Raw genomic sequence first — 17,684 nt, 5'->3', positions numbered from 1 at the left:
CTCTCTAGCCTGTTGAGGTCCTTCCCTCTGAATTGCAGCACAGCCTTCTGGTGTGTCAGCCACTCCTCCCAGCTTGGTATCATCAGCAAACTTGTTGAGGAGGCACTCTGTCCCTTCATTCAGGTCATTGATGAAGAAGCTGAACAAGACTGGCCCCATTACTGTGCCCTGCAGGACAGCACTAGCAACAGACCTCCAACTAGACTCTGTGCTGTTGACCCTCTGAGCCATCTGCCATTCAGCCAGTTCTCAATCTACCTCACTGACCGCTCATCTAACTTATACTTTCTGAGCTTACCTATGAGGATGTTATGGGAGACAATGTCAAAAGCCTTGCTGAAGTTATCAATGCTTTGCAGCATTTCCTGCTTTAAAGCTCTCCTTACCAGGTTAGCCAGCCTCTTGGAAAAGATGCATGTGCCCCATTTAGTGAGATAGGTCCCATCTCTCCCAATCATTTGGGAATCTTCAAGAAGGGTCTCATGTTCACAGAGACCAAACCTCTGTTGCCAACACCCAAGGCACAGACAGTTGTTAGAGCATCCATCTATTTCTCCTCCCATCCTTTCCCTTCAGTGGAAGGATCAAGGAGAAAATGACCTGGGATCCCAGACCCCTGACCACCATCCCCAGAGTCTGAAATCCCATTTGATACTTTCCAAGTTACCCTTGGTGATATAATTGGTACCCTCATGGGAAAGCAGCAGGAGGTAATAGCCAGACATATGGACAACCCTCAGTGGCCTTTCCATGACATCTCAGATCTGGACCCCCAGCAGGCAGCAAACCACTCTAGACAAGAGGTCAGATCAGCAGATGAGTGCCTCTGTCCCCCGCAGAAAGGAGTCACCCACAACAATCACTCTTCACTTCTTCCAGGTGTTTTTACATAGCACAGGGTCCATCAGCTCATTTGCTTCACTTGAAGCTCCACCTCCATTTGGAGGGCATTGAACCTGTTCATCAACTGCAAGCCTTCAAGAGGAGCAAGAGTCTTTCTCTTCATACAAAGAGTGAAGAGTTTCCAGCCTTCATCGTCTACAGAGTCATGACTTACTGTTCCACACAGCACAGAGTCAACCTGCACCTCCACTGCTGTAGGGGAGTTGAGACTCTTGAAGCTGTAGGGTCTCTGAGAATATCCTATCTATCTCACTCATGTTCTCAGATGCTACACAGCCTGATTACTTCCTCCCATAACTCCTTTACCTTGCAACACAACTCATCAACATCAGCACACCTACAGAAAAGTTGACTGTCAGACCCAGCCTCACAGAGAGGCCACAGGCACTCCCAGCAGCCTGAGACCTGCGGGGCTGTATTAGTGCCTTTGCCTAGTTCTCCTAGCCTGTCCACAGTAAGTACCCTCCAGTTCCTCAAGGATCCCCAGAAACTTCCCACAATTTCCAGCAAGGTTCTAAGCAGAGCCCAGACACTACTGCACAAACCACTGCCTCTGATCACTGAGCTCTAGGCCGGAGTCTTCTATAGACCTCTCCCTAGCACAGACCCTAATCAAAGGTCAATTGAAAAAAGGCTCAACTCCCTCTGATCAGAGACAACCAACAGAGCACATCAGCAGCAGCTACACCAAGGTAGAGCTTCCCAGGAGAAGTTAAGGTCTTCTGTAGCTGTTCTTGCCTAGCTCTCCTTACCTGCCCACAGCAAGTTCCTTCCAGTTCCTCTGAGGGTCCCCAGAAAGCCCCCACAACCTCCAACAAGCTTCTCAGAAGTCCTAAGCAGAGCTTAGTTCGCTATATAAACCGCTACCTCTGTTTGCTGCCTTTGTTAGCTGTGCTTTCAATAGAATATTGTATGCTGGTTTACATGTTTTATTGTTTTTTTTCTGAACTGTGAGTCTTTCTTAAGCTAGTTAAGACAGATATTCAGAACCAAGTTTGCCTCTGTTCTCGACAAGGGCTTAAAGTTCTTTAAGAACTGCAGTCAGTGTTTTCTCCCTGAAGGTGAACTGAGCAAAGCAAGAAAAGCAGAGCAGACAGTGGGTCTTGACACACAAGGCATGTTGTCCTTCATCTGAATTTGTGCAGTTCTGAACACTGTCCTCTAGCAAAGGCTTTAGTTAGCTGATGTCTCCACTTTGCTGATATCAGCACCATTGGCACATGTGTTTTTTTCCAGAGACTGGCTGAGGAGGTCTTTGTGAGAATCTTCCCTTGGAAACATTGCCTATGAGCAGGTTTTGTTAACATGTCACTTTCATAAGGAATAAATGGATAGGAATGACTAAAGTCTAACATATTTGCTTTTATTTGCATTAAATCATTGCATTTAATTAATAGGTTATTTGGTTTGGTTACTGGGGAGCTTTTTGGCACATGCATGAAACAACTGATTAAGTTAGGGCGATACCGGTTCTGTTTCTGTTAGCGGAGTCAGTTCTGTGGGGCAGGACAGTTTGTCTGATCCTAGGTCCATGGAGTTAATCTCATGCCCACACACCCCGGCAGCCCTGGCCCCTACGCCCTCTGCAGAGTGGGGAAGCAGGTGGGAATGCAGACAAGAAAGTTGAAGAGAGACCTTCAAGAAAAGGCAGACCAGCCTGTGAGGTCAGGTACAAAGAGCTCTTTTAAGGAGAGGGAGATCACAGTGCTGCTGTGACTGAAACCTGATTTTGGAAGGGCCTTCTGTGGAGTTCATGCACCAGCTGGCTTTGGTGGTCCAGGTGTGGGATGTGTCTGTCCACATGGCACGTACCCAGTGTCAGAGGAGCTGTGCAATGTGGCATCGCTTGGAAGAGTCTCACATATCTTCACATGCAGGGACGTGCACTTATGATCCCCCCACCCCTTCTGATTAGTTAAAAATTTTCTTCTATAGTTGAACAGCAAAGGGAGTCCGTTAGTTTTAAATCATGTTAAAACATTACTTATGGAAGCCAAGGGTCTGTTCACATTTAAAGCAGGGAGAGGCTCTAGAATTTGATTTTTTTTCTTCTGGACAAGTCTAAAATTGGCTAATACCTGTTTCTCATACATACTGGCTAAAAAAATCTCAGATTCCTCACATTTGACTTAATTTGATTAAATATGCTCCTACTGGCATGAATTGCAAATTCTACTTGAACTCAATTATTTTAAATATAAGCCACAGTCCTTGTTCAAAGTGGATATGCTATATTAGGGAAGAGATGTTTATTCTCCTAAGCCCGTGGTTTCATTCACATGCACAGGTCTGGCTTTTCACATGGTGAGAATTACCATGCTGCTCTGGTCCAGAGCAGTTGGTACTTTTGCTGCCCTGTGGTGAAAGGAAACCAAGGAGGTTGTTCACCTGTGCCCGCAGGAGTGCTTGGTGAAGTAGGATTATATCATTTTCATATTTTCCTGGGAACAGGAAGACGGACAAGTTTAGCTGCTGGACATGCCTTTCGTTCTTCTTCACTTGTTTTTTTTCCCTATCTTAATCTCCTTTACCTCCCTTCCTTCCTAATCCTGAAGCAGGATCCCAGAAAAAGGGACAAAAGGTTGGTTAATATAAGCAAGCATGAAAAGAGCCCTAGAGATACTGCTCTTCATTTGAGAAGAAGGGCGAAGAGCCTTCTCAGGGGCATGAAATACAGAAATATGCTGAGAGAAGGTGGGAGAAGGAGAAGAGGAAGAAATAATAAGTGGAAAAGGTATTTCGGGCCTTGGGCAGATATGAGAGGTGAAGACACAGAGGAAGATGGTGTGGAAATGAAGGGGTATCTGCTTATTGTGGAGGAGAGGACTGGTGAGATGAAGGAAGGGCAGAGGCAGGGTGATGAGAATGAGGAGACTGTAATTTTGGAGTCCTGGTAGAAGCTGGAGCCCCTCATACAATTAAGCAGCACTCTCTCCAAATGTGTTACTATCTCAGTACGAACTTCTAGCTTTGGGGAACCAGAGCATATTCCTGTTAAAAATGCATAGGGGCTGGAAACTGCATTCATCACAGAGAAAGGATGGTGTAGGAAGACGGAAGAAGCTAAGGAAAACCCCACACAAAACTGTGTGTGGTCACAGGGCCATGATCTCATTGCAATCAAAGAGACGTGGGATAGCTCACATGACTGGAATGCTGCCATGGATGGATATGCGCTTTTAGGAGAGACAGGCCAGGAAGGCGAGGTGGTGGTGCTGCTCTTTATGTGAGAGAGTAACTGGAATGCATTGAGCTCTGCCTAGGTGGGGAGGAGGAAGAGGCAGTTGAGAGCTTATGGGTAAAGATCAAAGGGCAGGCTAGCATGGGGGGCTAGCTGTTGTGGGTGTCTACTACAGGCCACCTGACCAGGAAGAGAAAGTTGATGAGGCCTTCAACAGACGGCTAGAGGTAGCCTCACGATCACAGGCCCTGGTTCTCCTGGGGGACTTCAACCACCTTGACATCTGCTGGAGAGACAGTACAGCAAGGCAGAAACAGTCCAGGAGGCTCCTGAAATGCATTGGTGATAACTTCTTGTCACAAATGGTGGAGGAGCCTACCAGGAAGGGTGTCCTGCTGGACCTTGTCCTTACCAACAGAGAGGGACTGGTTAGAGATGTGAAGGTTGCGGGCAGCCTTGGCTGCCGTGACCATGAGATGGTGGAGTTCAGGATCCAGCAGGAAAAAACGAAGGCAACAAGCATGACTGCAACTCTGGACTTCCGGAGAGCAGACTTTGGGCTCTTCAGAGACCTGCTTGGAGGAATCCCATGGGTAAAGGCCCTAGAAGGAAGGGGGGTCCAGGAGAGCTGGCTAGTACTCAAGCATCACTTCCTGCAAGCTCAAGAGCGGTGCATCCCTATGAGTAACAAGTGCAGCCAAAGGGGCAGGAGAGCTGCATGGGTGAGCAGGGAGCTCCTGGCCAAGTTCAGACAGAAGAGGAAAGTACACAGAATGTGGAAGAGGGGACAGGCTACTTGGGAGAATTATAGGAATGCAGTCAGACAAGGGATACAGAGAAGGCAGAATTACTGAATGCCTTCTTTGCTTCAGTCTTCACTGCTAAGGGCAGCCCTCAGGAATCCCAGAGCCTGGACGTGAGGGAGAAAGTCTGGAGAAAGGAAGACTTTCCTTTGGTTGAGGAGGATAGGATTAGAGACCTTCTGGGCAGGCTAGACATCCACAAATGCATGGGCCCTGATGGGATACACCCACGGGTACTGAGGGAGCTGGCGGATATTGTTGCCAGGCCGCTCTCCATCATCTTTGAAAGGTCGTGGAGAACTGGAGAGGTGCCTGAGGACTGGAAGAAAGGCAATGTCATTCCAGTCTTCAAGAAGGGCAAGAAGGAGGACCCAGGCAACTATAAGCCAGTCAGCCTCACCTCCATCCCTGCAAAGGTGATAGTACAGCTCATTCTGGATGTCATCTCCAGGCCTATGGAGGAAAAGAAGGTGATCAGGAGTCGCCAGCATGGATTCACCAAGGGGAAATCCTGCTTCACCAATCTGATAGCCTTCTCTGATGGCATGACTGGCTGGGTAGATGAGGGGAGAGCAGCGGACGATGTGTACCTTGACTTCAGCAAGGCTTTTGACACTGTCTCCCATAACATCCTCCCAGAGAAGCTCAGGAAGTGTGGGTTAGATGAGTGGACAGTGAGGTGGATTGGGAACTGGCTGAAAGGCAGAGCTCAGAGGGTCGTCATCCGTGACGTAGAGTCTAGTTGGAGGCCTGTGGCTAGTGGCATCCCCCTGGGCTCAGTTCTGGGTCCCATCCTGTTCAACTTCTCCATCAATGATCTGGATGAGGGGATGGAGTGCCTCCTCAGCAAGTTTGCTGACGATTCCAAGCTAGGAGGAGTGACTGATTCACCAGAGGGCTGTGCTGCCATTCAGAGAGACCTGGACAGGCTGGAGAGTTGGGTGGAGAGGAACCTCCTGAGGTTCAACAAGGACGAATGCAGAGTCCTGCATCTAGGGAAAAATAACCTAATGCACCAGTACAAGGTGGGGGCTGATCTTCTGGAGAGCAGCTCTGCAGAGAAGGACCTGGGAGTGCTGGTGGATGACAAGTTGACCATCAGCCAGCAATGTGCCCTTGTGGCCAAGAAGGCCAATGATCTCCTGGGGTGCATTAGGAAGAGTGTTGCTAGCAGGTGGAGGGAGGTGATCCTGCCCCTCCACTCAGCCCTGGTGAGGCCTCATCTCAAGTACTGTGTCCAGTTCTGGGCTTCCTACTAAAAGAGAGATGTGGAGCTATTGGAGAGAGTCCAGCTTAGGGCTACAAAGATGATCAGAGGGTTGGAGCATCTGCCCTGTGAGGAATGGCTGCGAGAGCTGGGCCTGTTCAACCTGGGGAAGAGAAGACTTAGGTACTTACCTGAAGGGAGGGTGTCAAGCGGATGGGGACAAACTCTTTTCAGTTGTCCTGTGTGACAGGACAAGAGGCAATGGGCAGAAATTGAAGCACAGGAAGTTCCGCCTGAGGAACGTGAGGGGGAATTTCTTCCCTGTGAGAGTGACGGAGCACTGGCACAGGTTGCCCAGAGAGGTTGTGGAGTCTCCTCTGGAGATCTTCAAGGCCCGCCTGGATGCAACCCTGCCTAACATGCTCTATGTGACCCTGCTGAGCGTTAGGTTGGACTAGATGATCTCCAGAGGTCCCTTCCAACCTTACTGATTCTACGATTCTATGATTGTGGATCAGGCCCTGCATGCCAGCAGGCGCATTGCCTGTCTCTGGAGCTGACTGGGAGATCTTCCCCCCCAAATCTAGCTAAGATTCTGGACTAGTTCCAGAGTGGTTTAGCCTCAGACACAATCAAAGTTAGTATTTAACCGAATCATCAGAATTTGGGGAGGTTTTTTCTTTTTGAAATCAGTTCAGGAAATGAAGATATTTGGAACAATATCATTTTAAGGAGAGAATGTGTCATTTGAGCAGTCTGATTTTTCAGATTTCTGCCAGGTAATCCAGAGTATTGAATTGGAGTTTTTGCAGGATTTCAGCCACATTCAGAACACTGTCCCATCTTGCCTTCAAACACGAAGTGGTGGAGTGGGGATTTGGTTGTGGAGATGAAAATAAAAGCTCCCTCTCCCTTCCAAATCAGGCAGTCAGATTCAGATTTCTAGCCTTGTCATTTTTCTATTATTTTTTTCCTTCCCTAAACATATGGGATCGCTTACTGCAGAACTCTTTTTATCAGATATGAGCCCTACAGGGCTTTGACCACAAAAATACAATCTAAAAGGAATTTAGTCAATAGGTAAGTGAAATTATGAGTCCACAGTTCAAAGTAACAGTCTAAACTTAAGGAAGCCTCCAGAAAGCAAAAGACTTCATATTTCCTGCTGCAAGACAGAAAAGATCCAGAACTGTTTTAAGTCATGCCAACTCTAATGGTCCCTTGGCAAAGTTACTGCCTGCAACTTTCAATGATATCAGCAGGAGCTGCACACACTTAGCATCTTTGAAGTTCACATCTTTAAGGATACCAGATCAAAAACGTTTCTGCAAATCTATATACTTTGTTCTTTGCTAGATTTTTGATTTTTATTCTTATTTAAACTGCCGTAAATGAAAACTTGGCCTGAGGTTCTTCACCTAGAGTTCAAATAAAGAATAATATTTGATATGAAGTAGGATAGATTTCAGCTGGCTTTCCCAGGGTTGCTTGGCTATGCACTATGAAAAGAATTAACAAGCATTGCTAAATAGGCAAGGGGAAAAGACACTAAAGAATACATCCTTTTTAAATAGCCTCAGTTGAAATAGTTCTTGTAGCTATGCAAAAAAGATACAATATCAGGTAAAACAGGCCCAAAAGTTGTAAAAGGTACCTTACAGGTGCAGATCTTAAAAATCATTAGTTACAGCCTCTTTTGAAAAATTTTATATGACCCATATTTGATTTTATCTTAATAAAATTGCTGCAAAGATTTATTTTACTTTAGAAAAAGAATATATGAGCAATCTAATAAAACAGTTGCCAGTTACTTATGGCTTTGCGTAAATAAGCAATTAAATCTAACCTTTCAAAATGTCTAGTCTAAACTGTGTGAAAGTTTTTCTAATAGTTGAGAGTAATTAAATTCAACACAATTACAAGCCATTAGAAAAGCCCCTAATAATCCTAGTACAGAACTATGCATAATTCTTGCAGGCAAACATAAATGCTGGTATATTTGGGCTTCTGACCTCTGCCATCTTTCCTTGCGCTTATGGCTGAGCATAAAAACAGGCACAGCATGAATTCTTCCATCTGTTTTGACTAATGACTGAGACACAGCTGGGATCAAGAATGCCAAGATGCTCAGCGTTGCAAAGAATGACTCCAATCTTTTATTATTATTCATTAGAGAGCTTTTTCCAGCCTCTTGCTGCAGGTAGAGATGCTGCATATCTCACCCAAAGGGAGCATACAGGCTGAGGCCTGGAAAAGAGCAACTTCCAAGAAGCCTGGGAATCTCTGTCTTACTACATGCAGTCAACATATTCATCCTGGGACTTCCAGCTGCTACATTTCCAGTCCAATCTTTGACTTATATGCCTTGCTGCTCCAAAATGGATTTGTTAGATGCAAACACGCTCATCACATTTCTCTCCTTTCTTTTATTCCTTCCCATAAGTGGGCTTGAGGCAAATTTCAGCTCATACAGGATTTTGCTTCTCTTAAGAGCAGTTCTGAATCTGTTCTCGAGAATGGCAAATCTTTTATCTCAAAGCAGGCCAACAGCAGGCATTGAAAATGGGGGGAAAACACCATTTTGGTAGATATCACAGAATCACAGAGTGGTTGAGGTTGGAAGGAACCTTTGGAGATCATCTAGTCCAACACCCCTGCTAACACAGGGTCACCTAGAGCACACTGCACAGGATAGTGTCCAGGTGGGTTTTGAATATCTCTGGAGGAGGAGACTCCACAACCTCTCTGGGCAACCTGTTCCAGTGCTCTGTCATCCTCACAGTAAGGAAGTTCTTCCTTATAATCAGAAGGAATTTCCTATGTTTCAATCTGTGCCCCTTGCCTCTTGTCCTGTCACTTAGCACCACTGAAAAGAGTTTGTCCCCATCCTCTTGACACCCTCCCTTCAGGTATCTATACACTTTGGTAAGATCCCCTCTCAGTCCTCTCTTTTCCAGACTGAACTGGCCCAGCTCTCACAGCTTTTCCTCATAAATATATATGTCACAGCTTTAATTTAATCCCTATCATTTCATCAGAGTCTTTCAACAGCCTCATGGAGGCAATAAACTGATGAAAAGTCAAACTGGAAAAAGAGCTTAGTGTGGCTGATAGCCAAGAAAGCTCTTCCTCACAATACCAGCCTCATGTTGTATAGGACTAAACAAAGTGGTAATATCAGAATTTATGTGTGGCTATTGCATAAAGAAGCCATATGATTTCCTTCAACCACAAGCTCGTGTTTGTATGCTGTGTAATGCAAGGTTTTGAATCAGACAACTAAGCACCTGTTATTCAAGTAAGTGAGATAAAGTTTATATTAACATTTGCATTAGCTCAGCAGGTAAAAATGCAGAAAAGAAACAAGTATGCCAGTTCTTGAAACCTTGAACAAACCAGAAGAGACACTTCAGACGTGAAGTAGGGTGTGTGTGCCCAAAATCTTCTTTATTCTTCCAATTCTGTCAAATGTTTCATTGAAATAAATTTATTTCTTCCTACCAAATTTTGATTCCCTTATTCTTCAATAATGAGATCTGCAACAGTACTGGCTATTAATAGTTCATTTATGCATCATCCTATATGTGAGCTACAAGATGGTTAGACCTAGACCTTCTCCTACAGTAAGCTCTTCATGAAAGACTGAAAGTTTTAAACTCCCAAACCCCCAAAATTACTTGAATAAAAATCAAAATCTTTTAAAATAAAAATCTGTATGTCTAGGTCAGATGGACTGAATTAAAATATTTATTTTGTATTATATATATGTGTATGTATATAAGATGAAATCTCCCCGTCCCAAAGGGCAAGCTCTTGTTTCCAGCTCACTCACTGTCTGAAAGACTCCATACTCTGCCCAGTCCCCTCTGGGCCCCAGATGTATTCTTTTTCATTGCTTCATGCGGCAATCCCCTACTTGCAGGATCCCTTGGTCATTGAATCCCACTCTCTGGAATAGGCATGATATGGCTCCCAGAAAAAACACAATCTCCTCCAGCCTGGCACAAGCAACCAGTTGTCCTACAAGAAAATGGCTCAAAGGAAGAACAAATAAGTTGTCCATCATACCTGCTCCATAACAACCTAAAAAAAAAAAAAAAAAAAGGTTTGATGCCAAGTAAGACTGAAACAAAAGCACTAACAATTTTTTTTTCTCCTGAAACAGACTAGGTTTCTGAAATGAAATACAGTTTGGACTACAGTTCTTCTGTGAATCAGGCATTTGTAACCGCAATGAACCCGTCAATGGAGTCCCTTTTACAGACTCTTGGATTCCTGAGAGTCCCAACACAGGAACCAGGGAGTCTGAAAATTAGGACAAGGTATTCCCTGGCTTTGGGGACACTCCAGGATTTTTTATAAACTCTACTTCACTACAAAGCAGCCCACAAATTTCTTCTTTTCATTTGCATGATTAAAAAAATTCTCACTTTTTATTTTAATTCCTATTACAAGTCCTGAGTCAGCTAAACTTTTAACAATTTTTACTTTGTTGATATTTTTGAATTCCAAAGTGGTGTTTGTAAAATCACTTCATATTCTATTCTGAGATGAATATTAACCTGGTTCTGTAATATTCACCTACATTCAGAAATTGCAGCTCTGTTTTTACAAGCTTTTATCCCTTGCTTGAGATACACATTCCAAATTTTATCTGTATTTTTGACTTTAAAAAATGTCAAGTTTTCTCTGCATTCAAGACTTTAAGCCATCTGTCCACTTGACCGGACTAAGTAGGTATTTACATTTCTCAGGATATTCCCTTTTGAATCAAGCTTGCTTTATTCCATAATAGTAAATACAAAGAAAACTCAGAATGGGTCTTTGAAGATATAAAATTATTTTGAAAAAGTGGAAATTACAGCCACTATGTATTTGATAAGTATCTTGTCTTTCTACGTTGTTGAAAGAGAAAAAACTCATCAAATTAAATAAGAATCAATTTAAATCATTACTATTTAAAAAGTACTGTTACCTCAAAGTAAACATAGTGGCTGTAATTTCCACTTTTTTCAAAATAATTTTATGCCTTTATTAAATTCAAGATTTATTGTAAGATGAATTCTAAAGAAGATGACGAATGGCCCTGTATTCCTCTACAAGATTACTTAGAATATTGTAACAAATCCACAGCCAAGCACAATACATACATAATCCTTCTTTTACCCTCTAACCACTCAAAAGGCTACATGGTCACTGGGAGAGAGCTCCCATTCTCTTGCCAAATACCGCTGGTCTCGTCTAGAAGAACAAGAGTGTTCACAACATGTTGGGTTACTGAATTACAGACATGAAAGAACTGCCTCTGAATGAGGAATTGGCAAAGACATGCCTCCTGTAAGCAATAGCTTCGATGATGTGGTGGGCCCTTGGGAGACACTGTGTTTCCCCTCCATGTGGGAAGTAGCAAATTCTGACTGTAAGTGCAGTCATATTGGAAGATAGGTGAAATTAGCCCAATCTAGCTACCTGCTTAGATTTTGTTCATATATTCTTAAAAAAGTAAAATATCAAACTGAAATAATTAAGACCTGTTAAAAATATTCAGACATGCCCCACTGGCTTTAACACCTTTTGAAGGACAGAGCCTGATTTTTTCCAAGCTACTGCAGAACATAATAATCTCAGAAGATGAAAAAATACATTGTGCAGAAAAATTTTCTTCCCATAAGGCAATCTCAGAATGTGATGCTTCAGGTCCTCAAAATAATGTGTGCAAAATCCATTTTCCTCATAAGCTGAGAACTGCCCACTCCTGGTGGAGGGAGGAAGGACTGTATGGGAGGAATTCTAGTTGGAGAATGATGAAATTGTTGCTTAACTGTTTAATTGAGTAAAATTAACCTAAAATTCTTCTGCTGCAGAATGAAAAATGAAGATAAGTTGCATTTTTAGAGCTACCTAAAGATACAAAACTTCTCTGTAGAAACTGATGACAGAAGAGACAGTGAATCTGCAGTAATGCATATTATTTCGTCAAAATAAGCAATTTATTGATGGTCTCTCAATGCATTTTTTTTCCTGAGGTCAAAGTGGGAAAACATCTACTATTAGCTTAGAATGAACTCTGCTCATGGTTGAGGGATTTTTGTTTTCTCTTTGTTATGTGTTTGTAGGTAAACATATGACTAAACAATGTCAAATCTTTGTTTTAACTTACCTTTTAATTAGTGTGTCATAAAACACAAACATATAGGATTGGACTGTTCTAACTGCAAAATTGTATCATAAAGTAATATTTATTACCTTCTGAAAGCGAAATTGTATTCAGACACTGAAAAAGCCTCTTCACCTTTCCCACCTTCATCCTTTATGAGGAACTTAACTGCAATAGGACAGTCTTATTAAAATAGAAAAATACCTAGTGGCAGCTGGCAAGTATTTTAAATTTTTGTAAAATTCCAGATGGAGAGAGAACCATCTAGTGGGGAAGTGTCTCACTTTGTGTCTTATACCTGTTTAAGGTGAACATTCGTTTACTCCATACTCTATGCTCATTGCAGTGAAATTGCCTGGAAGGTAGGAGCTTTGTAATTATCTTGCTCTTCTCCCCAAGTGGCCTAGCTGAGCCAGCTTCAAAAGTGTTTTCTTCTTTCCCTTCTCCAGGGACTGGAGGCAAATGCCAGTGATGTTGCTGTTATGTGCAAAGCCCAGGGTGGCTGTGGGAACTCGTGCCTGCCTGTGAGCCTAAGCCTGTGAACTGGCACTGTTGACATGTAAGAGGAAAGGGTTGCTGCCTCTTATTTCAAAAGCAATGCAGGTATGGCCATCATGAAGTGATACTTTTCTACCCGGAGCATGAGGAGTGGGGTCTGGCTGCACCACAGCACCCAGTAAGCCATAGTCCTGTATTTCCCTGGGGTCTGCAGTGAAGAAGGAGCACCACTGGCAGCCAGGCACAGAGTGTGAGGACAAGCAAGGCAGGAGACCACAGCAAGCAGACAGCAGCAGCAAAAATCTCCTATTTTAGGGCATGAGGCATAGACATCTCTTGCATTAAATATTCATCATGAGATGCCTCGTAGAGCTACAGTTAGTGGCAAGTAACTTTTGATTCTATGATGATATCAGGGTGCTTTGGATTGGGAAGGGAGAAAAGCAGGAGCTAGTCCCACGCTGAGAGGTATTTGACTACTGCTGGGAGGCCAGGGTATAACAGCCAGATTGGTGTATGTTTGCTTTGTTCTTTGTCAGAGATACTGAGAACAGTGATTTATTTATGGCTTCTGGGTAATTCTTTGCAGTGGAGGTTGACATACCTTGTACACCTCTGCTGAGAAGTGTATCTCATCTTGCTATCATATATTAAAAACTCATAGTTGTAAATTGATGGATGTTCTGCAAGTATTGATTTTTTCTCCCATGACAAAATGCAGTGGCAGGCAGGTTCTGTTCTTTCATTGAGCTCTTTAGAGTTGGGTGAACATTTCATTTTTTTAATTTTGATTCACAACCTGCGGAGTAATAATGTAACTGAAACAATACAAATGTAAGACTTCATCTTGGCTGCAGAAACATTAAAAAGAAACTCAGATGAAAGGTCTCTTGATTGGGAGCATATTTCTTGCAGGAGCAGACATTTTTCTAGCTGTTGTTCCAAGAGATGTTGTTACACGTACATGCCAAAAATTTATGACAGCTGCTAGACAGCTGTCACAGTATTTGGATTTTGGATATGACAACGCAGTATGATTTTTATTTTGATCTGTTCAAAACAAGTAACATCCTGCAATAGTACAGCATATAAATAATTCAGCTGTTTAGAGAATTTTATACACAAAAATGGAAATGTTTCATTTAACACCACTTTTTAATTTGAAGTAAGACTAACTATCCGCTTTTAAGATTCCTGGCTCTAATCCAATATATTTTGCTTTTCTGTGTCTCTCTTTCTTCATAAATGTTGAATACAGGATTTTTCCTCCAGGAGACATTGTCTGTTGTATTGATGTTGACAAAAACAAGCTCTGTGATAATTTTTAATTACATGAAAAGAATGGTCCTTCCCTCTTCTTTATTGCTGCAACTTCCTCCAACATTCACTGTATGACATTAGATGAAAAAAAAATCATTCTGTGGTAGAAATACAGGATTATTATCAAAAAATATTAGTTCTCTTTGTGTTTTCTAATAGTTTTCATTATACCTCAGCAATGCAGATAATCAGTATTTACCAATGCTGCAAGATAGATGAGTTTTAATTTTTTAATACTTAGGTTTTCAGACTCTTAAATAGTAGACACTATATTTAGTCAAAATATGCTTCCCATCAGTGTCTACAGGTATTACTTTGTCATTCTGATGGCAATCTTCTTTGAATGACAAAGTAATCAAACACTCCCAAGATGCCTGATGATGTTAACAGACATGCTCACATATCTCCAATGGAAGTGGTTCAAATAGTTATTGTCACCTGGAGGCTACTGCCTCCAGAGCTGAAGACATCAGAAGTGATTTTACAAGTACTCTAGGCTGCTTCAAAGCAAAATAACTATAAATTAACTTAAATAATTGAAATCACCTTCAGCCTTAGAGGTCAGGAAGCATTGGGATAAGGTGAAAACTGCTAAAAGGCAAGCTAAATTATACACTGAAAATATATTACATTTTCTTTACACTTTAATGAATGAAAAGCACTTCCTGAATCATATGAATTAAAAGGGAAAAGAAAAGATGCACAGTTGCCATTCAGTGAGAGTGGGGAGGCTCTCTGAAAACAATCTAGTCAAGGTTTCTAACGAAAAATGTAAATTGCCTTTGATTTTGGTGGGATAGGTTTTGAGTATGATGGTAAAGGCAGGATGAATAGTCAGAATGAGACTATGGAAACAGAAATCTGAGGAAGGAATAAAAATCATGGTTCAGCTTGATGACGAGGTGCATCATTCTGGATAGTGAAATGAATTAGCTTTGGAATTGTAGGTTTCCCAGGCACCACAGAGCATTGGTCTACAGTGAGGTTTGAGTGTGGCATGAGTTTAAGGTGAATTAATAGGTTACACTCTAGGGTACTGCACATACGCTACAGATAAGAAGGGAAGCAATAACTCTTTAAGTATACAGATAGCAAGGGAAGCAGTAATTCTTTAGGAGCACACACGTCCAGATTGATGCCTATGTGGTGCAAGTCTAAGGATCATAACCTGCCATTCCGTGTGGGTTCTGCACACCAAGTATTTCAGCAGCTGGAATAATTGATGGGCAGACACGCTCCTGTCTCCTCACCAATCTTCCACTGTTTACCCACTACAGAAAGGTGACTAGGAAAGTCAGACAGGTGACTGAAAGCACAGTTTGCTGTTAATGTTGATTTTGAAACAGCTTCAGTCATTACTTACTTGCCAATTACACTGATCAGTTACATTAAAGGTGAGTAAGCCTGCTAGTCATGCATGTTATTTCTTTTCCATAATCTCAATGGAAAGTCTGTCAGCTATACAAGTTATCCAAAGCACTCAGACTCTTCCTAGGAGTTTTGCCATTATTTCAGAAGTTATACTGGTATTAAATGATAGGCCATGGAGAATATTAAATTTGCTACTAGAGAAAAAAACAATGGGCAGAAAATGAAGACAGTTGCTAAATCAATTTACTAGATCTAAAAGAGAAAAATGCACCAACAAATGCCTTTTGTGATGTTAATAAAGTCCCACTCCATAGGCTTTTACAATTATATTGCAAAGACATAAGTACCAACTTACTGGTATAATGGACTCACTGAGGTACATCATATATATACTAAACAACTGAGACTTGTAATCCTGCAAATTCTCTTCATGCCAAATGCATAACTGATAGTGAAGAAGATCTTCCTGCTGGATCGCTAGTCCAGCATGCAGCATATCTTGAAGCAGAAAGACCCACCAGCACATCTCAATCATCCTATTTACTAACACAAATCTTAGTTTGATCCCTGCTTTTTGTCAGACTCCCGCAAAGTCTGTCTAACTGATTCAGAAATCATAGAATAGCTGAGATTGGAAGGGACCTCTGAAGATCATCTAGTCCAACACCCCTGCTCAAGTAAAGTCACCTAGAGCACATTGCTCATGAGTTTATCCAGTCAGATTTTGAATATCTCTAGAGAAGGAGACTCCACAACCTCTCTGGGCAACCTGTTCCAGTTTTCAATCACTTCCACAGTAAAGAAATATTTTCTTATTTTTAAATGGAATTACCTGTGTTTCAGTTTGTGACTTCTTGTCCTGTCTCTGGGCACCACTGAGAAGAGTCTGGTCACAATCTCCCATCACATATTTATACACATTGGTAAGATACCCCTCAGTCTTTTTTTTCCCTGGCTATACAGTTCCAGCTCTCTAAATCTCTCATCATATAAGAGAATGCTCCAGTCCCTTACTCATCTTTGTGGCCCTTCACTGGGCTTGCTCCAGTATGCCCATATCTCATTGTACTGAGGAGCACAGCAGAGGATCCAGCACTCCAGGTGTGGCTTCACCAGGGCTGAGAAGAGGGGGAGGATCACCTCACCTGATCTGCTGGCAACGCTCTTCCTAATGCAGTTTAAGATACCACTGGCCTCCTTTGCCATGAGGCTCATTTTCAACTTGTTGTCCACCAGGACCCTGAGGTCTTTCTCTACAAAGCTGTTTTCCAGTCAGTTAGCCCCCAGCATGTACTGGTGCATGGGGTTATTGCTCCCCATGTGCAGGACTTCACATTTCCCTTTGCTGAACTTCATGAGGTTCCTTTCTGCCCATTACTCCAGCCTGTTGAGGTCCCTTCAAATGGCAGCACATCTGAACATGTTCTCGTCCCATCATCCAATTTGTTAATGAAGTTGTTCAACAATATTAGACCAAGTACCAACCCATGGGGTACACCAATAGTAATCGACATCTGCCTGGACTTTGTGCTGCTGATCACAACACTTTCATCTTAGCACTTCAGCCAGTTTTCAGTGCATCTCAGTTGCACCTACCTAGCCCATACCTCATCAACTTGTCTTTGAAAATGTTTTGCGAATCAGTGTGAAAAACCTTACTAAAGTTGAGATAAACAGCATCTGCTGCTCTCTCCTCATTTAATAAGTTGGTCATCTCATTGTAGAAGGCTATTAGGTTAGCCAGGCATAATTTCCCCTTCATAAATCCATGCTGAGTTCTCCTGGTCACCTTCTTGTCTTTCATATGTTTGGAAATGGTTTGCAGGATTATTCGATCCATCACATTCCCAGGGAATGAGATGAGCTGACTGGCCTGTAGTTTCTCAGATTCTTCTTGCCCTTTGTTGAGATAGGGGTGACATCTGTTCTCTTCCAGTCCTCACAAACCTCCCCTAATCACCATAGCCTTTCAAAGATAATTGAGAGTGACATTGTCCAGCTCCCTCAGCACTTGCGAGTGCATCCCGTCAGGGCCCAGGGGCTTGTGTATGTCCAATTTAAGTGTTCCCTAACCTGATCTTCCTCCACCTGATCTTGCTCCAGACTTTCCCATTGGTCTCATGTAGCCACTGGCCCCTGAAGGCTGGTCATACCAGTAATGACTGAGGCAAAGATAGCATTCAGTGCCTCAGCCTTTTATGTATTCTGTGTCACTAAGTCCACTGCCCCACTCAGCAGCAAGTC

General features: G+C 42.6%; 1 protein-coding gene across 1 annotated transcript in view; it reads left to right on the top strand.

Annotated features, from left to right (window-relative positions):
- The first annotated feature begins 10,327 nt into the window (after positions 1-10,327).
- The window catches only part of RXFP2 (relaxin family peptide receptor 2), an 87,632-nt gene continuing 80,275 nt past the window's right edge, over positions 10,328-17,684 (top strand). Inside the window, 1 exon segment of the mRNA XM_062583008.1 lies at positions 10,328-10,416. Within this exon segment, the coding sequence (XP_062438992.1) occupies positions 10,328-10,416 (89 nt within the window).

Source organism: Rhea pennata, chromosome 1 (assembly GCF_028389875.1).
Source record: "Rhea pennata isolate bPtePen1 chromosome 1, bPtePen1.pri, whole genome shotgun sequence".
Classification (NCBI taxonomy): Eukaryota; Metazoa; Chordata; class Aves; order Rheiformes; family Rheidae; genus Rhea; species Rhea pennata.
Note: the sequence above shows the minus strand (reverse complement) of the source record. Positions and strands in the feature narration are given on the sequence as shown.